Source organism: Sceloporus undulatus, chromosome 1 (genome assembly GCF_019175285.1).
Source record: "Sceloporus undulatus isolate JIND9_A2432 ecotype Alabama chromosome 1, SceUnd_v1.1, whole genome shotgun sequence".
Taxonomy (NCBI): Eukaryota; Metazoa; Chordata; class Lepidosauria; order Squamata; family Phrynosomatidae; genus Sceloporus; species Sceloporus undulatus.
The window spans coordinates 307,284,827-307,306,565 of NC_056522.1; the positions used below are offsets into that span (position 1 = coordinate 307,284,827).

The window sequence follows — 21,739 nt, forward strand, 5'->3', positions numbered from 1 at the left end:
AGAAGCATCCGTTACAAGATAAAGCATTCATTAAATATTTCTTGCACACTAAATATTGAAATAACATTTCAAACCCTCTCTGGTCATGAAACAGCACAGCAGAAAACCAATGCTTCATCAAAATACACAGAAAAAAATAAAGCTCTGAATTGATTTCATTTTACAAAACGGTTCTAAGAAACTATGGTTCAAAACAAACTGCAGAAATAATGCAGTTTGAGGTTGCTTTACCTGCCCTGGTTCAATGCTAGGGAATCCTGAGACTTGTAGTTTATTGTGGCACCAGAGCTCTCCGACGGAAAAGGCTAAATGCCTCGCAAAACTACAATTCCCAAAATTCCCTAGCATCAAGCCAGGGCAGTTAAAGCAGTTTCGAACCGGATCATTTCTGCAGTGTGTTTTGGACCTACATTTTCTAGAAAAATACAGGAATACACTTTTTAAAAAGCATTGCTGCACCATATTTTTAGAGTTAAAGTAGAAGAGTTCAGAGTACATTTAATGCAGTGCAGCTCAAATGTGGTAAATTATTACATAATTACTGTGAAGTCCAACTTTGCACATTCAGCCCAGTTCTTTGCAGGTTTGTTCAGAAATTGTCCCCATGGCCTAGACACCTGCTTGCCTTGGGAAGTCACACACTCTCAGCTACAGAGAAAGGCAAAGGCAAATCGCCTCTGAACTAATTTCCAAGAAAACTCCATGATAGGGTTGCTCTAGGAAGGCATACAACAAGAACAATAAGTTTAGTAAAGTTGACACCATGGTAGAAGTGCAAAGAACAAATTTATTATGGCTATTCACTAGACACTTAGGAAATTAAAGGTTACTAATCCCTGAATCTGTTCACCTTAATTATTAAGGCTTAATACATTTCTCTTGGCTTTGACAAACCCCTTCCTAATTTTTAAATTTATATTTACCTTTAAAAATGTATCATAAATTTTTAATAGCTATGCAATCTTTGTAATCTTATCTATAACACTTAAAAGTTTTTTGTGTCTGCAGCTAACATAAGACATTTATGTTTACAATTTATCCAAATCAGTACATTATTTTCAACTCCTAAATAAGGTAATGCTCTCAGATGTAGGCATTCCTCAGATTAGGAATTCCAGCTCCAAATGTAAATAGACACAGGTAAATTAAAAAAACAACAACAACTATATTTGTGGTTATGTTGGCTTATGTAGACCAGTGCTGAGCTTTTTGTCTTTCAATACTAAACCAGAAGCTTTTTGGGTTGTTGGTTTTATAAAAAGAAAAAAAATTGCTGGATTAGACCATGAGAGCAATTCAGGTTTCTTACACATTCTAGTTCCCTATTGCAGTCTGCCTGCCAAGTTATTTTCTAGGTGGAGTTCCATTAGCACTGCAGAAGGCAACAGAAATTGTTTTGCACTTATGCTCACAATTGTCAAGGGAAAGTTAATGTGTTTCTTTTTCAGTATCAGAAATTTAGAATCAACACCTAGGGTCTTAAATCCTAAATCACTACTGTGGAGGAAAGAAGAAAAGCACAATACCTAGAAGTATTCTCGTTTAATGAAGCTGCTTTTCCCCTTTTCATTTTCTATATCCTTGATAGACTGCAGAGAGGGAATTGGAGAGTCCTGAAGATGTTGGACTGCAGCTCCCTGGTTTCTACTGCATAGGCTATGCTGGATAGAGCCACTGGGACGTACAGTCCAAAAACATCTGAAGGGTTCGGTGATTCACGCCACTACATCATGGATTCCAACCAGAACACGGCAATGGAGTTTATCAGACACGAGTTTTTGGCGATTTTTCCTGCCTATCGCGCAATGTTAGCGTCACCAACGTTGCGCAATAATGTGATAGCACGATGTTCTTCCAGACGCCATTCATTTCTATGGGAGCCCGCTGCACAACGCTCCCGTAGTTTAAGCGTCATTCCTCCCCTTTTGGGGCATTGTGGGCAAAAGTGGAAGCCAGGCCATGGTCTCCCGTTATCTTGCGAAATGTGTTGCGAAATGGTTTGGTGTGGTAGGCAGCAGCGCGACGCAATGCTAAAGTTACTGATTGCAAAGTTTCCATGATGCTGGGCTGCTTTTTTACTCCATTCCCTTCCGGTGGCCTTCCTTTCAGGACAGCCCCCAGGGAGGGGGGGGGTGGCTCTGTCTTGCATGAACACCTAGGAGACTTCCAATGTAAGGAACTCCCAGGGGTCATCCATTCCAGCCCCATTCCTCTTTCCAGCATGGATACCAAGGAGGCTGCCCCATTCCTCTGTCCTGTATGCACACCTAGTAGGCTGTAAATGAAAGGGTCCCCTGGGGGTCATCCATCCCAACCCCATTCCTCAGTCCTGCATGGACACCTAGTAGGCTGTAAATGAAAGGGGCCCCTGGGGGTCATCCATCCCAGCCCCATTCCTCTGTCCTGCATGGACACCTAGTAGGCTGCAAATGATAGGGGCCCCTAGGGGTCATCCATCCCAGCCCCATTCCTCTGTGCTGCATGGACTCCTAGGAGGCTGCAAATGATAGGGGCCCCAAGGGGTCATCCATTCCAGCCCATTCCTCTGTCCTGCATGGACACCTAGTAGGCTGTAAATGAAAGGGGTCCCTGGGGGTCATCCTCCAGCACCATTCCTCTGTCCTGCATGGACAACCAGGAGGCTGCAAATGATAGGGGTCCCTAGGGGGTCATCCATCCCAGCCCCATTCCTCTGTCCTGCCTGGACCTACCTAGTAGGCTGCAAATGATAGGGGCCCCTAGGAGTCATCCATTCCCAGGCCCCATTCCTCCGTCCTGCATGGACACCCTAGTAGGCTGTACAATGAAAGGGGTCCCTGGGGGTCATCCCTCCCAGCCCATTCCTCTGTGCCTGCATGGACCTCCTAGGAGGCTGCAAAATGATAGGGGCCCCAAGGGTCATTCCATTCCAGCCCATTCCTCTGTCCTTGCTGACACCTAGTAGGGCTTAAATGAAAGGGGTCCCTGGGGGTCCATCATCCAGGCCCCATTCCTCTGCTCCTGCATGGACAACCTAGGAGGCTGGCTGCAAATGATAGGGGTCCCTAGGGGTCATCCATCCCAGCCCCATTCCTCTGTCCTGCATGGACTCCTAGGAGGCTGCAAATGATAGGGGCCCCTAGGAGTCATCCATTCCAGCCCCATTCCTCAGTCCTGCATGGACACCTAGTAGGCTGTAAATGAAAGGGGTCCCTGGGGGTCATGCATCCCAGCCCCATTCCTCTGTCCTGCATGGACACCTAGGAGGCTGCAAATGATAGGGGCCCCTAGGGGTCATCCATCCCAGCCCCATTCCTCTGTCCTGCATGGACTCGCATGCACACACTGCAGGCAAAAACAGGAAACAGGAAACTGGAAGGGGCTTCTCCCCTTTCCCCTCTCCCCCCCCCCCTCCGGAAGCAAAAAGGTCAGGATGCCACCAAAACCTCCAAGGCGCATGCGCAAATATGTTGTTGAGAAATGCGAAAGACAAAAGGAAGGCGTGGGTGTAGTAAATAGTTCCGCAATGCGTGATTTCGCATCACGGAAATCGCAACTATCACGCAACTTTTGCGCAATTGTAGCGCTAACATAATGTTACGGGGGAATGACGGAAAGGCAGGCAATGTGGTAATACATCACGCGAAACAGTCATTTCACAACGTTCTTTACACTTCCTTAGCGCAATTGCAGGGTCCAAAACTTGAGTCTGATAAACTCAAATGTTAGTGCTCAAGACTGTCATTAAGCTTTTCAAAGTTGAAAGGATACTCTAAAAATTCTTCCCCAATCTCCCCAACAGAAATATAAAATTTCTAAAAAGAAATTAGAAAATTAGAAATCAATGGAATAGGAAGCTAACATCATCCCAGATCACACCAAGAAATGTTTCTAAAGTGCTTTAACATCTGTACTTCATGCTCATGAGATGCAGCCATCCATAATAATATAAGTAGAAAACTTAACCATTTTGCTGCCCTCCAATGACTGTAGAGCAGTATTTCAAGCATGTACAGTAACCTTTTCACATTAAATTATCTTGGGTACACACCCATAGAAAATGGACTGCAGTTGAAGCTATAACAAGCATGGATTACTGGCCTCAAGCATATCCTTTCCTGGTGTGCTGATTCACAGTGCAATAGGTTTTAAATAGAATTATTGGGTATATCTTGAGTTTCCTTCAATACACCTGCTAAGAAAATTAAAATAAGGGAAATGTTTGGATTTTTAGCTCTATATAATACTAAGAAGGCTTAGCGATGTAATGTTTTTCTGACACAAATCATAGCAGATATGGTTCCAGATGACAGCTTGATTCCAAGGAAGATTTTTAGAAAACTTCCCTGAGACAGAAAACCTGGTTGTCTCTGAATATTAAGGAGTCTGTATAGAACATAGTGTCATAGTGTTAGTTTTAAACTGGTTTAATAATAACTGGAATGAATCTTGTCCTGTTTCCCACCTGTAAGTAGAGTTGGCTTCAGCACTGGACAGAGAAACCTCAGGCAGCTGACTTTGGGATATCATGAAAATATTTATTGTAGTAATGTTGCTGCAGTAGGACACTGTTCTCTGTTGTGCCCAAAGAAAATATCTTTGGTTGGTCCTGGTACTACTGACCGCTATCTTCTGGGTATGGTAAGGAACCAAGACACTATGAAGTCTGCTTGGTCTCAAATATCTTGTCCTAGGTTCAGAAATAAATAAATAGCAATGGACTAATGGAGATATATGCTTCAGAGTCAACACACCTAGAAGTGGCCAAGAGAGGTGCCCAGCAGTTGCAAAAGCAGAAATACTCATAATACCTTTGAAGAATAATAATGCTTAAGTTTTGGGGAGCTGGAATCCACTTTGTCAGAGCTGTGAAGCGGGTTACTTAAGTTAGGAGGTCCACACATTTCTAAGTATAAACGGGGGGGGGGGGGGGGACAGGAGAAATATTTTCTTCTACATATATTTTGCTTTCACCCTGCTATTCTAATATTATACTGGGTGAAGAGCCCTTCATAGCTGAATGATTGGCAAAGTTACAGGGTTTGTATGAAACTAGAATAATGATGCAACACATAAGGGCTGTATACTTTGTATAATTTTTACTTGCAGTTGTAAGTCCATAAGTTGGAGCCTGACTATTTTCCTGCTTTTAAGTTTTGTTGTTATTAACTGCCCTTGAGCCAACTTCAACTCACGGTGACCACATGAGTGGAACATCTCTTAGACTCCATGTCCTCTATCTCTCTGCTTAGATCCTGCAGGCTCAAAACTGTGGTCTCTTTGACTGAACCTAACCAACTGATGTGCTGTGTTCCTCTCTTTCTATTGCCTTCCACTTTTCCTAGCATCATTGCCTTTTCTAATGATTCCTTTTTTCTCATGATGTGGCCAAAACAGGACAGCCTCAATTTTGTCATCTAAATGAACTACTGTGTAATGGATATAACTTTAGTGCATTTATTGGAGGATTGTAATGAGCAGATTACACGATTGATGGCAAATTTTCTAATGGAGGCAACAAAAATCTGGTATAAATTGAACAACTATAGTCCATAGAATTACATGTTATACGGACGGAATTTTAAAGTATCTATGTTAAAAATTTTAGTTTAAAATTTTAACTTTGTATGATGTTTTTATTTGAGATGCCTAATAAAGGTTTATGGTATGGTATGGTAATTTTGTCATCTTGGCTTCCAGAGAATGTTCAGGCTTGATCTATTCTAGAACCCATTTGTTTGTCTACAGTATCTCCAGGCTCTTTTCCAGCACCACATATCTAATGAGTAGATTATCTTCCCATCAGCTGTTCAGCTCTTACACCCGTTCATGGTGATGGGGAATGCAATGGCTTGGATGATCCTCACTTTTGTGTTCAGACTTACATCTTTCTATTTGTAATCTTTCATAGCTGCCTTTCCCATTTCTAGTTTTCTTCTGATCTCTTGGCTGCAGTATCCATTCTGATCAATATTTGAACCAAGGTATGGCAGCTCTTTGACTATTTCAATTTTCTTGTTGTCAAGTATAAATTGGGAACCATTCTGTTTCTCTGTATTCTGATCTGACAGCAGTCTTTTGCCCTGAATGTAGGTTGTGCATCAAGACAATCAGGTATTGTGACACTCCCATTCGTCTAAGTACAAGACATAGTTTTTCATGATCTATGCTGTCAAAAGCTTTGCTGTAGTCAATAAAGTACATGCAGATTTTCTTCTGCTTTTAAGTACTATAATGAATTTCAGGCTCTTGCAATAGGATGGAGAGCCTATATGTCAAATTATTAAACTAGCTTATCACTTTAGACTAGTGATCTCTTTCTCAGGTCCCTATATGGGCTAATAACTACCCACTCGTTCAATTTGCCATCTAGCATGAAGCCCTTGCCCTTTCCTTGAAAGCTTTGCTCCACCCCCATACAATGTTGACCTGTTTCACCCTATGTTTCTCCTTGTTTCTCCTTATATCCTGTCCACAATCTTTCCTCTTCCATTGCTCACATCTTAAGATTGGCACTCAAAGATTCCCTCCCTCTTTGGACTCCACCTACTTTCTCTTGCTTCTCTTAAGGCCTGGAATTCCTTCTTAAATTACCTATATATGACCCCTCCCCCCCCTTTTTTTTTTTAGGTTCCTCCAGAGAGCCAGAGTATAACCATATTTGGTTAGGAAGGGGAAGGTGGGCATAGATTCAAATCTCTGCTCTTCCACAATGCTTACTGCAGGACCATCACTCATTCATTCTGGCTCAGGCTAAGCTATCTTCCTGGGCTGGCTGCTGCATTTACACTGTAGCAATATTGCAGTTTGACACAAGTTTAAGTAATGTGCCTTCATCTTATAGACTCCTGAATTTGTAGTTTTACAAGGTCCTTAGCCTTCTCTGCCAAGTGTGATGGTGCCTCACAAACACGAACTTCAGAATTCTGTAGGAAGGAGCCATGACAGTTAAACTAGTGTCAAACATCATTATTTCTGTGAGAAGGAACTATCTCTGCTGCCTTAAATTGTTTTGACAATTGGCAGAGTATAAATGAAAACAAACCATATGCTTACTATTGCACATCAACCATTAAACTCCCATTCTCAAGAAAAATGTGGCCTAAATACTGGTGCAGGTGGTAGCTCTAGTATTCCCCACAGCTTTTCCTCATGTATTTGTCTTTGGATTCACCCTAATTAATGAAATATTGAAATAGCCGAAGAATTTCCATATCTTGGGTCAAATATTGATCAGAAGGGTGACAGGACTGGGAATGGCAGCTATGAAAGAATTGGATAAGATCATAAAGTGCAAAGACATAACTATGAACACTTAAGTGAGGATAGTCTGGCCCATTCTATTCCCCCATCATCATGTATCAATGTAAGAGCTGGACAGTGAAAAAAGCTGATAGAAAGAAAAACAGCTCATTTGAGATGTGGTACTGGAGAAAAATGCTGAGGATACATGGACAGTCAAACAAAAAGGTTCTAGAACAGATCAAGTTTGAACTATCCATGGATGACCAGGATGAGGCTGTCCTATTTTGGCCACATCAGGAGGCAAAATGAACAATTAAAAAAGGCATTGATGCTAGGAAAGGTGGAAGGCAGTAGAAAAAGAGGAGGACCACATGTCAGATGGTTAGACTCAAACAGGGACAAGGGCCTGGGCCTGCAGGACCTGAACAGAGAGGTGAAGGACAGGGAATCTTGAAGAGGTCTCATCCACAGGATGACCATGAGCTGAAGCTGAGGGCAGTTAACAACAACAATTTTTCTCCTGCCACAGTTTTGATACTGAAAGCTCAGTGTGGGCAAAGATTCCCTGCTTTCTCTCCCTTTCTCTTTTATTGGACTTTCTCTCAGTAGTATGTTTAAGCCCTAGAGTGCATGCTAATGACCATTTTCTATGTGACTGTCACCTAAGCCTTTCTGGAGAGTACCCCCCCCCCCCCGCCAGTCACTATTTCCAACCAGTCCCATCTTCCTGCTGCCTCTCTCTGCTTGCATACCCAGGAAGCTTCTGCTGCTCCCCAGTGGCATCATTGGAGTTGGCATCACCCGATCATGTCATCCTCTCCACTAACTTATTCCTATACCATACCAAACCATGGAGAATCCTTAGTAATGTTTTTTGTACTAATGTTGCTCATAAATCATAATTCTTATACACTCGTCCATCCATATTTGTGGCTTTGACTTTGATTATTCGTGGATTTTATTAATAGGTTCTCTTTAGGAATATGTAAGTCCTCCAGCGCAATTCTGTGGTCAACTTTAACCAAAATTCACACTGTAGGACCTAGAGATTCCTAGAGAGAACACTCAACTAGGCATTTGTAGCTCCTCCAGTGCAATTCTATGGTCCATGTGTGGCCACAGAGTTGCACCAGAGGACCTTGAGATTCCTAGACAGATGTCTCTCAGGTAAAAACAGTGTTTTTGTTATTTGTGGGTTTTCCACATTCCCAAAACATAGGCTATCCAATTGAATTAAAACAATGCGAGACAACATAGAATACAAGAAAAGATACACTGCATGTCAAGATCTAAGGGAAAACTTTTATAAAGTATACTTCAGATGGTACCTACCCCAGAAAAACTAAATAAGATGTATGGTAATGTTTCTAATAAATGTTGGAAATGTGGGAAAGAGGAGGGTACCATCCACCACATGCGATGGACATGGAGAAAAGCAAGGGCATACTGGATGAAAATACACCACAGAATTAGTGAAATTATTCAGGAAAAAATGCAATTTAAATCTGAAATATTTCTACTGAATGTAATAGATGACAATCTTGAGAAAAATACGGCAGAATATTATTTTATTTAATAACTGCTGCAAGAATGTTATATGCAAAAGAATGGAAATCAGAAAAAAATACCTAATGTGGAAGAATGGTTAGAAAAACTTTTAGACCTGTTAGAAATGGGTAAGTTGACAAGATGTATGCAGAACCAGGGAAATTCTAAAGTAATGAAAGATTGGCATAAGGCATTGCTATATTTAAGTCAGAAATGTTGTAATATTATTATGTTATAAATTTGTGTATTAACAGTATAATTGATAAAATCTGGCGATTAAGCTTTATAAATATTTTAAGAAGGAAAGATCAATATAAGCAGGAAAAATCCTTTATATAGACCAGCACTGAAGAACAGAAGGAAAAAATATATGAAAACAACGAGATAGTCATAAATTTAAGATATAGAGAGAGCACCAAGAGTCTGAAGGGACAGAAGTAGTGAATGGTGAAAGGAGTTTATGTTGGTGAGAATGTTATATGTATGTTATATGTTTGTTATAGACTGATAGCAGATGTATGAACACTTGTATGATTTGTCATGACTGTTTTATTGTATATCTTTGTTTACAAGCTCAATAAAAATATTTTTTAAAAAGAAAAGAAAAGTGTAGGGCATGACAAAATAAAAGCTTTAAAAAACCTTCCTAGAAATATAAAATCATGCTTCATAGTCCTGCTCAAAATGGAGGACCTTTTGAAACTCCTCCTGGACAAAAAGTTGAAATGTAGGATGTGGCCTGGAAAGGGAGGATGTCTGGTCACCCTTTGTGCCAAGATGTCCTCACTGCAAAGGAGGAGATCACTGCAACATATAGGGCATTCAGGGAAAATGGAGGATAAATAAAAGCTTAAAACACTCCTATAAATGTAAATTCATGCTTCTTAGTCATGCTCTACATCAGGCCTGCACAACATATGGCCCAGGGGCCACATGCGGCCCACCAAAGGATTTTGGATGGCCCGCAAGGATGTAGGACTACTTCAAGGCTCCTCTGACACTTGGTCTCCTACTGAGGAGAGGGCCATGTGATTGAAGACGGGCAAACACTCACCTTGCAAGGCTCCTCCACTTCTTGGCTTTCTTCTGAGAAGGCCAGGTGGCAGAGCAAGAAGAGGGGCAAACACTCACCCCTCAAGGCTTTTCTGCCACTTGGCTTTCTCCTGAGGAGAGGGAGGATGGAATTAATATTAATAATATTAATTAAAAATGATTTGCAGCCCGAAGAAGTTCAACCTATTTTAATTTTGGCTCTTACCTACTGCCACGTTGTGCAGGTCTGCTCTACATGGAGGATCTTTTGGAATTCCTCCTGGGCAGAAGGGTGAAGTGTAGGACATGTCCTGGTCACCCTACACACACCCCGTGAACCACTAGCGAGGCCTCTGCTGGTCCCATATCTTTCTTTTGATGCCCCTCTTGGGAATCTGCTCCCTGGAAGCCCACCCAACCTGAAAGGAGCCCTCCTAGGCTCGCCTTTGCACCTCACTCCCTCCCGGCCTCCTACTGCTGGGAAAGGTGGAAGGTAGCAGAAAGAGAGGAAGACCACAGGACAGATGGTTAGATGTGAACAGGGACAAGGGCCTGGGCTTGTAGGACCCAAGTGGGAAGGTTAAGGACAGGGAGTCTTGAAGAGGTCTGGTCCACAGGATCACCATGAGCTGAAGCTAGCTTCTTCACCTGCTGCAGGTCCTTCCAGCTGGAGGGCTGCCTGACAGGGTAATCCCTGCCTGGGCATTTGCCTGGCAGGTGTGGGCCTGCCTTGGCCAGCAGCCCCAGAGGCATTTCTTCCCCTCACCTCTGCCTCCTTTCCACTGCAAAAGAGGACACTGCCCCTCAAAATAAAGGGCATGCAAGGAAAATGGAGGATGTGACCAAATAAAAGCTCGCTACATTCCTACAAAGATAAGTCCATGCTGCTTAGTCATTCTCAAAATGAGGGACATTCAAGGAAAACGGAATACATGGCCAAGGAAAAGCTAAAAGCACCCCTAGAAATGTAAATTCAGACTCCAAATGGAAGGCATTTTGAAAGTCCTGCTGAGAAGAAGGTTGAAAGGTAGGACATGACCTGGAAAAAGGAAGTCAAAAAATCTGACCACCTTTGTGATTCTAACCACAAAGGAGGACAAGGCAATGCAAAATGTGGGACATTCCAGAAAAATGAAGGACATGACCAAAGAAAACCAAAAAACCCTAATCCCTAATACAGAAATGTAAAATCGTGCTTCTTAGCCCTGCTCTACATGATGGAGACCCTTTTGGAATGTCCCCTGGGCAGAAGGTTGAAAGGAAGGCCATGTCCTGGGCAAAGGAGTGTGAGGACATAGTGACCAGGACAAGGCACTGCCAGATGGAGGGCATTCAAGGAAAATGAGAGACATGGCCAAAGAAAAGCTCAAAACACAGAGGAAAATGTAAATCCATGCTTCTTAGCCCTGCTCCAAATGGAGGCCATCAAAGGGAGGCCATGTCCTGGATAAAGCCCCCCCCCCCAAATGCCCAATAATATACCCCACAAAACCCAAATTCAGACTCAGAGACTAATGAACCACCTATAGAATACTCCCCATAAAACCAAATTCAGCCCCAGAGACTGAATGAACAGCCATGCCTGGAATGCCCAATAATATACCCAACAAAAATTAAATCCATCCTTAGAAACTGAATGAACCCCTAGAATACCTAGTAATATAACCCAGAAAAATCAAATTCAGGCTCAGAGCCTTAAAAAAACCACCTTAAGGACAAGCAGGAAAGAAATAAGATTATTATTATTATTATTATTATTAAATAACCACCCCTTGAATACCTAACAATATACTCCATAAAAACCACAAGCTCAGAGCCTTAATAACCCACCTGAGGAGAGACAGGAAATAAAAAGATGTATTATTATTATTATTATTATTATTTATTAATACTCTGGTCCTGCAGGCCCAGGCCCCTTTTCCTGTTCCTGTTATAATAATAATAATAATAATAATAATAAACAACCACCCCTTGAATACCTAATAGTATACTCCATAAACCCCAAATTCAACCTCCAAGACTTGAATGCAACCATCCCCAGGATACCCAGTAATACCCCTGGATGATGCAAATAGGATATGTATGTAGTTATTGTGATATTGTTTTGTGCAGAGGCCATTGGCCCAAAGCAATAAAATTTGACTGAGTGACTGACTGCCAATAATATCCCCCACAAGAACCAGGTGCAGCTCCAGAGAGAGAGAGAGAGAGAGAGAGAGACTGGCTGATGAATCCTCCTCCCTGGAGGCCCTCCTCCTCCTCCCTGCCTGCCCTCCTTCCGCGCCTGTTCCGGTCCAGAAGGGCTGTCTGGCTGAGGACAGAGCCCTCCTCCCTTCGCCTTCCCTGCCAGCATCAGCATCAGCCTCAGCATCATCAGCCTCAGCCTCCCTGCTGCCTGCTCCTCCTCTGCCTCCTCTTCCTCCTCCTCCTGCATGGAGAAGGAGAATGGCGGAGCGAGAGAAAGGAGCCACGTCCCCGACCGGATCCTCCCCATTCCTGGGCTTGCACCTCGCCTCGCCCCCCAATTTCAGGTACCTGATCTTGCCTTCATCCCAAAGGAGATGAAGACCACCCCCTCCTTCTGTTCTCCATTACCCACCTTCCCCATAGACCCACGCTTGGTTTCCATCATCATCATCCCCTTCCAGAGCATCCTCTTCCCCCTTCCAAGGCTCCCCCCACCCCCCTTTATTTATTTATTTATTTATTTATTTAATATCAGTCTGCTGTTTATTCTAAGGAAGCCAAAAAAAGGAAAAAGGAAAAAGGGAGGACCCAAGAAAAGCTGGAAGCCTTCCTGCCCATGTAAATCCATGCTTCTGAGTCCTGGAGGACATCAAGGATGCCTGGTCTCAGATCTAGACCAAAAGGGTGAGAGGGTTGCTGGGGAGAAATGGAAGGTACAACACACACACACACACACACCCATCCATCTCCTCTATTTCATGCCCCTCTCCAATGCAATGGACCACTTGTGTGTGTAGGTGGGGGGCAATGGGTTCTTCTTCCTCTCCTTCCCCCTTCTTCCTGGCTCCTGGCCTTGCCCTCCATCCTCAGCCCAGCAGGTGGGTGCTGGTAAGGCATCTCTCCTTCTGGAACAGGTGGGGACCAGGACTGAGGCTGGCTGCGTGTAGCTCCTGGAGGTGGCTGTTCCAAGCTGCCTTTGGAACAGCAGCACAGAGGGAGGAGGAGGAGGAGGAGTGGCATTTGTCTTGCTGCTTTGAAAGGAAAGGGGAAAATGGCAAGGATCCCTCTTCCTTTTCCCTTGAATATGCCTCTTAGCACACACACACACACATCCACACACATCCTCCTGCTGCCTGCTATTCGCCACACTGGCTCCATTGGAAACAATCGCTTTCTCACAATCTGCACAACCCCACCTAGATTCAAGCTTCTCCTCACACTGCTTCTGATCTTCCCTTTACACAAATCCCCCTGATGAAGCTTTCCTATTCCCTACATATCAACAGTTCCCACAGGCCCATCTTCTATCCTCCCAGGTAGCAACAGCAGCAGCAGCAACAATCCTGTTAAACATGGACACCCATGAAACTGTCCTCCCCCCCACCCCCCGATTCTTCCTCTTCTGAATGAATCGGAAAACCAAACCCGGTGGCAGGTTTACAGCTGGCTGAATGAGGGTGGTAAATATGAGACCATATTGCATGAGGAAAAACAGAATGTTTAGGAGGAGTAAGGGACAACATAGCCAGCCAGGTCCTAAAACCACCTGTTTTATGCATGTATGCCTGGGCTATTGTGATGCTTCCTTGAAAACTGCAACGTGAGCCTGCTACTCTAGGTACATTCTGCCTCTGGACACAAAGTCAGCACCTCCATGTTTGCTCACTTAATGGCTTGTGTCTGGTTTGTTTTCCTTATATGTGTGGGCTTTTTTTTAATTTTCATATTGAATGTTATCTTTATAAGCATATGATCGCTAGTTTCTAAGTATCAGTTATACTTAGATATCCCTAATTTGAATGCACTGCAGAGTGAAATGTTTTCTGAGCTGGAAAAGAAGCCAAAATCCCCAACAAATCCTCCGTGTTGCAAGATTTTAAGAGTGCCTTTAACCTGAAGTGATTGCAAGAAAATGTTTTACTTCACGCAGGGTTTGGAATGGAAGGAAATGGGCTCTCTGGTGGTAGATTATGACTTTGACTCTTGTAAATGAAATTCTCTTTGATTTAATGGTTTATGTCTTGAGTCAAACTATCTGTTTGCTCTGTGTATCGTTGGAACTGAACATTAGGGATAGAAGAGGCTGGGAAATTATCCAGTTGTCCTCAGGGCCAGGATTCCCTATATATGTAAGGTAACCCCTGTTTCCAGCCTATCCAGCTAGCCACAAACAGTAGTGAGCAAACAATGTGCCACCAAAGAAAGCCATCCCTTTTACAGTGCTGATGCCAATGGATGAAGGATGTAATAGCAAGCTTTCATATTTGCTTTTTATCAGTCTGAGCTTTCAGAAGCCTGTTTTTAACCATACCCTTTACAAATGGCCATAAAGCTTTGTCATGTGGCATTTTCGGATGCCAAAAAGAAACAAGGTTTTGTTTTCATCCTAGTCTAGATACCTTGCTAGGAGAGCAACTGTTGGTCTCCATGCAAAAGGAAGTAATCATGCAGTGTGTTTCTCTCCTCCCCATTTTGTTTTGCTCTGTTTTCACAGGCATCCAGATCTGCAGAGGAAGTGAACACAGCTCAGAACAAAATTTGGAATAGAGGTGGAGAATATGTGGTCTTCCAGATGCAGTTGTTTTCATTTGTTATGCTGGCTAAGACTGACAAGAGTTGTAATCCAACAGCATCTGGAGGGCCATACATTTCCTACCCCTTATATCAGAGTAGTTAAGTAGGGAGAGGAATTCTAAAGAAAGAGCAAAACACCAGGATGGCCTTCTCCTTTCATAGGAGTTCCCTGCTAGATAGCTAATGGGCAGTTCTTTCTGAATATCCACAAGTGGCATGCACAGAACAACCCTCCTCCAGTGCCTATTGTTCTACACACAGCATTTATTTGTCATGTTTATAGCCTGTTTTTTCTCCAAGGAACTCAAAGAAGCAAATATGGTTCTCCTTCTTCCCCATGCTGTCCTTGTAACAACCCTGTGAAGTGGGCAAGCTCAGTATTATTGAGGGATTCAGTGTCACCCAGTTAGCCAAGAAAAGTACAGACACGTGTAGGTGGCCAAGTGAATCCAGGTCCCCTTGATTATAGTCTGGTACTTTAACTACTACACCACACTTTGTTGTTATTGTGTGCCTTCAAGTCATTTCCGAATTATTGCGGCCCTAAGGCAAACCTATCATGGGGTTTTCTTGGCAAGTTGAATCAGAGGGAGTTTGCAACTGTCATCCTCTGAGGCTGAGAGAGTGTGACATGTCTAAAGTCACTATTCAGAAAGAAATGCTACTGCTGAAGATGGAGGTTCCACTGAACTCTAATGGTTCAAATCCACTGCTGATCCTGTCTTCTATTAAATGATCCTCCCTTTTAAAGCTATTCCAACATCTTGTGTCAGTGAACTGCATATATTAATTAATTATTAGTCATTTTAGGGTGCTAGCCAGTGTTTCACGGCTTGTTCCACCCTATTTCCCCTTCCTACTACCTTGACTTTATCCCCCAATTCCCAGTATTTAGTCCAACTCCTTTTGCCACCTCAGCTAGTAACAATCCCGATATTTTGTTTGCAGTGAATTCTTTAAGTTATCAAGGTGTTGTGTGGGGAAAGGTGCACTTGTTTTGACCCAAAGCTCCTATATTATAAGAAGGAGGATAGTCTCTGTTCACAGTGCACATATTTTTTATAAACATCTATCTCATTCCCACTCAGCCATCCTTTTTCTAGGCAAGAATGCAAAAGAGTTTCATCTTGCCAGTACCAAATATTGATGTTTGAGTCAGATGGAACATTTCTTTAGGGAAAGGCATCTGAATGTCTTAAAATGATTTGCTTAGTTGTGAATTCTAAAGATCAGTGGTGAAGGTTCCAACTATTTACTTGAAATTTGCTTGTTATTAAGTTCACTGGATATCTTATAATGTTGCAATTTGTTGTTGTTTTGTTGTTATGTGTCTTCAAATCAGTCTGACTTATAGCAACCCTATTGTACAATTTTCTTGACAGAATTTATTTGCAATTACCTTCCCCTGAGGCTGAGAGAGTATGGCTTGCCCAGTGGGTTTCCATGATTGAGCGGGGAATAAAACCCTGTTCTCCCAGAGCCCTTGTCCAGCACTCATACCACTACACCACTGACGCCCTAATTCTGTAGACATCTTTTATATTTTTATAGGCTTCCTTCTGTTCTCTGTATTTTGATGAGTCTTTTGGATGTAGATATCACTCTATGTGAGCTGAAAAGCTTGTCCCAGAATGGAAAGGTTCTGGACCTTTTCTGAGACTGGTCTCACACGAGAGGTTTAAATTGGCATTGCTTTATATCTGATCTTAATATGACTATAAGGCAGTGGACAGGATGTGCACTCCATTTTTTATTCTAGATTGTTTCCTACATTAAAAGCAATCTTGTATGATTCAGAAAGCACACTGGAGGTTCAGATATGCTTTCTTGTGGAAATCAACTCTGTGATTTTGTAAGAGTGTTCTTTACGCACTTATTAGAGTCATTGATCCATCACCTTATTTACACCTTGACTTTTTTCCAGATTGGATCTCAAAGTGGCTTACAAAATAGGGAAAGTTACAAATGAAAAAACATGTGGTAAAAAACAAGAGATTTCTGGAGTCTGCAAACTGCCTCTCCTGCATTCCCTCCAGATATGTCTGTGAAGGTGGTAGGCTTGAGAAAAGCATGTCTCCTGAAGACATTAGAGCTCAATCAGGCTCATATGGGAAGATGCTGTCCTTCATATAGCATAAACCTGAGCCATGTAGGGGTTTAAAGATTCTTAAGGTTCTAAGGGTTTATAGATTCTTCAGTCCTGTTCCACACAGCTTACTATTATTCCCATTTTATCCTCCTCCTGAACTTTATCTTTGAAGATGGCTTCCTTTTTACATGATCAGTATCATGAGCCATTCCTATTATCTTACACTTATCCATCAGGGCTGTCCTGAGATATTTCTAATATTAATTGAAAGTTGAAAGATGTCAGTACTTGGATCTTTGAGGTTTTTGAAAACCCACGGGGACTGTGAGGTGTTATGCAAAAATTTTGTTCAGGGACCTTCATTTTTCTTATGTTTTTCTTTAAGAAAATGAATGACATTTCCAGTTACACTCTAAAGCTAACAGATTCACTTTGACACAACCTTTCATCTTTAAGAACTATGTTTAATAAAGTCTATCAATATTCATACCACAAATAAGTAAAAGTTTATGAAATGCCAGAAGACTCACATCTTGCCACAACAGGTTTCATTCCTTCTTATGTTTTTAAAACTTATATATCTGCACATTTGTTTTGGGTTGCACCAGGAGCAGCCCTTCACCATGGATCAAGCCTATGATCCAACAGCTTTCTTACACCTCCCTTTGTTTTGGCATCTGTGAGCAACCTCTTCAGCCACCTTTTCCCCAGGGCTTTTGTGGTTCTTAACAGGAATACAAACAGAAATCCCTGTCTGTGCTTTCTATATTGACCTATTTTCAATTCACTCTGTGCGTCTTTGCAAGGTGAATCCCAAGCATGATAACTGCCACTAAAGGGGAAATGACAGATATGCAGTGTGGCAAGTCAGTTTGGTCTGATTAGAAAATTTTAAAAACAGAAACTTCTCGAGGAACAGAATAGAGCTTCCTGCTTTTTCTGCAGTAGGAAGGCCTCTTTGTATTTGCAACTTTTGATGAGGCATCATTGCTTTACTAACTGTAGATGTCTTGGTGAACTAATGTAGCCTTACTCTGTATACGCAAAGAAATTTATATACTGTATTTATTTTTGGCTGGGTCTTTGCTGAGACTGGATGGCCATCTGTTGGGGATGCTTTGATTGTGTGTTCCTGCATGGACAGGGGTTGGACTGGATGTCTCTTCTGGTCTCTTCCAATGCTATGATTCTATGATCAAGAGTCATAACAATTTGATAATTAAAACACACATACACATCTCAGCCAGATTTTTGCATTTCAGGAAGGCTAGCATTAAGAGACTATGGGATAGAATCTCTATCTAACCCATGATTCACCTCTTTCTCTTCTGTGCTGGATCTATCCAGGGTCTTGTAGATGGGAAGTTTCTATTGCTTCTAGCCCATAAATAGCTGCACATCATTTGTATTCTTACTAGAAGAGGTTCCATATATGCAAACCAGGGTCATTATAGCTGTTGGTCTCTGAACTAGTTCAACTAGTTTTTTTTTTCAAGAAATAAAGAATTATAAGAATGGTCAGATGATCAATTGGCAGCTAGTCAGTTTTTTTTAACAATGTCTTATCTAGGGTAGCTCAAAAAAGTGTAGTTTTACTATGTATGATTCTTAATATATTGTATAAAGACAGGCTATGTGATACAGTACAGATCAACGTAGAGTTGCTATAAGTCAGAAATGTCTTGAACCTTTGCCACTAAGCTCAGTTTACGTAGTTGTTGTCTCATGATGTGTTCTTAAACAGACTGGTGAAATTTAAGTAATCCCAGCTTTAAAGTTTTCTTGCTGGTGAGTGCAATTGTATGGTATAGATCAGAGTGTAAGGTGCTGTCATATACCAAAATGGAGTACTGGTCCATCTAGCTTAATGTTGTCAGTAGGTGGATGGCAGTGATTCTCTCCAATCTCTGAGGGGTTTTCCCCCCCACCAGGGGCCACTGTGTTGTTATATGCTATCATATCAGCTCTCACTTATGGTGACACTGTGAATGAAAGACCTGCTAGAGACCCTGATATAATCCTGCTCAGCTGCAGCAAACTCAGGAGCATGGCTTCCTTGATTGTGTCACTCCAACTGTAGTGCACTCTCCATGACTGCCTTTTTCAGTGAATCACATCATCTCGTGATATATTCAAAGTATGATAGCCTCAGTTTAGTCATTTTGGCTCCTAGTCAGAATTAAGGATTGTTTTGTTCTTCGACCCATTAATTTGTCATTGTGGCAGCCATTGGCATGCACACCATTCCTCCAGTGCCATTTTTCAAATAGGCTGATTTTCTTCCTGTGAGTTTTTTTCACTGCCCAGCTTTCACATCCATACATAAAAACTGGAAATGCTATAGCATGGATGATTCTGACTTTGGTATTTAATTATATATTTTTGCACTTGAGGATCTTATCTAGTTGCCCTGCTACCTGATTCCTTTAAGAGGAGATGCCAACAATTGGACTTTGATGTCTTCTGAATGCAAAGCATATGATCAGCCACAGCAGGGGTAGGCAACCTTTTTGAGCCGGGGGCGGGTTTGCTGCCCTCAGACAACGGGGGGCTGAAGCCAAAAAATAAATAATTAAATAATATAGGACATTTTCAAATGTAGGACACATTTTTAAAAATGGAGGACATGTGGAAAAAATTGGTGATTTTTTAAAAAGTAAAGAAAATGCATATTTGTTAGGCATGATCGAAATGGAGGACATTTGGGCCTCAGAAGGGGCTGATATCAATATCACCATCCCATCACATCATCATCATCACTATCATTGTTAAAGCAGACCTTTTAGCATTAAAGCACCGAAAATCACAGAAATGCCTTTGGAAAGCCAACTGTCTCACTTTCAGAAAGAGTGAGTGCATGTCTCAGAAACTGACTGATATCATCATCATATCATCATCATCATCATCATCTCATCATCATCATCATCATCATCATCATCATCACCACTATCATTGTTAAAACAAAGCAACCTGTACAAATGGAATGGAAATCCTCCTCCTCCCTGCTGTACTCTTCTTCTTCATCCTCCTCCTCCTCCTGCTCCTTCTTCCTTCCTCCCTCCTCCTTCCCTCCTCCTCTTCATCCCTCCTCCTCCCTCTTCCTCCCTCCTCCCCTGCTCCTCTTCCTCCCCCTTCCCCCCCCCCTTTCTTCCCTGCCCCGGCTGTCTGGCAGCCGCGGGAAGGGAGGGAAGGAAGAGGAGGACCCCTGCCTGTCTGCCGCGGAGGGGCCCTGCCTGCCGCCGGCGGAGGGAGCCAGGCAGGGCCAAGGAGCCTTGCTTCAGTGGGGCTCCTGGCCCTGCCCGCTCCCTCCGGCAGAGGGGCAGGCAGGGCCAAGGAGCCTCACTGAAGCAAGCTCCTTGGCCCTGCCTATCCGCCGGTGAGGGCTGCTCGTGCAAGAGCCAAAGGCCCCGCGCCCATGCAAGAGGCCTTTTACTTCTCGTGCGAGGGCACGGGGCCTTGATCGCTCACGCGAGGGTGCAGGGTCTTTGACCTCTGCGCAAGAGGCCAAAGGCCCCATGCAAGAGACCCGGTCCTGCTGCTGATGCCACCGGCAGGGGCCTTTGGCAATCGGCAGTAGGATGGTCTTGGGCCGGTCCCAAGGCCTCACCGGGCGGATGTGGCCGCGGGCCAGGAGTGCCACCCCTGAGCCACAGTGATACATCAATATCTGGAGTGAGATAGTGTTGTACAAAAAAGAGCTGATTTTCTGGATCCAAACTACAAAATAAGGCCAGCAAAATATATTTGCTACCTGAGGCAAAGCAGCAGATAGAGCCAAACCTTCAGAGCCATGGTACATAACACAAGATCAACCAAGTTGTTCTACACTTGTGGCAGTCATTTCTACTACCACTTCTCTCCATCTCCCTAGCAGTAGAATAAACTACTAAAGTAATAAAGTAGATAACTCTTTTCATGATACCCAACCTGGAGTTTAGAAAAATTTTTAGGCTACAGCTCCCAAAAAAAAAATCCCAAAATGTGATTTTTTCCAAGTTCTGCCCAGAACTTGGTTACTGAACCAGCTGTCTCATACAACCCAATAGTAGGGACAGCCCTGGCCAACTGAAACAAGCTTCTTCTTTTCCTACAGCTGTGCACTACCATCTCATTCGTGGCCTTGCACCTTGATGCTCATGGAAGCACTGTGACTTTGAAGCAAATAGATGTGAAGGAATTCTACCATACCCACCCAAGAGATACTGGACTTTTCCTGGGAATGCTCCTGCACTACATTACAGTGTCAAACTGGAAAACACAAAATCTTATTCTGTCTCCCCTCTAGCTTTAGAGACTGAACTTTAGAGCTTTAGAACACACCAAGCTTTAGAACACATTGATATTCAAGACTATATTTGAAACACAATCTAGTTTCCCTTCTTCTATTAAAGTGTGTTCTCAATCAATCAATTTTATTTACCGTCTTTGACTAAAGTATCTCAAAAATATATTAATATTAACCAGTAAAACCAAACTTACAAATATGTAAGTACACCTAAGTAAAATCAGCTAAAATATAAATGTGCATGTAGACAGACAGCATTCTACACACCAGGATGCAGGCACCTATCTTCTAGCATCTCATTTTCAACATTTAACAATAAGTCTGGTCCTGGGTAATTTGTCTGTGTGTAGCAATGACAGTTGCACAGAATCGATCCATGATCTCAGTTATTTGAGAGTCTACATCCTTAAGGAGTAATGTCAAGTAATGATCAGCTGGTCTTCCTGGGAATTTTTGTAAGGTAAATTAAAGAGAAGTGCACACTTTGGTAGAATGGGCAGTACAATATGATGTGTAGAAGTGATTCAGCTGAAGTATCAAAACATAAACATGTCCGATCCTCATAAAAGAGCTTCTTATATTTTCCTTCCAAAACAGCAGATGGAAGGACGTTAAAATGGGCTGCAGTGAAGGCTGTCCTAAGTTTGGATGCTGTTAGCTTGGCCAAATAGGTTGGCCTAGCAAAAGTCAATTCCAAACTTCCTAAAACTGGGATATTCCTAATTTTTCCCCTGTGGTTTTGCCATTCGGTATCCCAGATATACTGTCTAAAGGCTGTTTTTGCCCTTTCATAGCCCATT

At 42.6% G+C, this 21,739-nt stretch overlaps 1 protein-coding gene across 2 annotated transcripts in view; it reads left to right on the forward strand.

Annotated features, from left to right (window-relative positions):
• Positions 1 to 12,234: 12,234 nt before the first annotated feature.
• MAPK8IP1 (mitogen-activated protein kinase 8 interacting protein 1) overlaps positions 12,235 to 21,739 on the forward strand; it is an 82,921-nt gene continuing 73,416 nt past the window's right edge. For both annotated transcript variants that reach the window (XM_042469736.1, XM_042469752.1), the window contains exon 1: positions 12,235 to 12,335. In XM_042469736.1, coding sequence (XP_042325670.1) covers positions 12,250 to 12,335 — 86 coding nt within the window. In that variant the 5' untranslated portion in view covers positions 12,235 to 12,249. The remainder of the gene's footprint in view (positions 12,336 to 21,739) is intronic.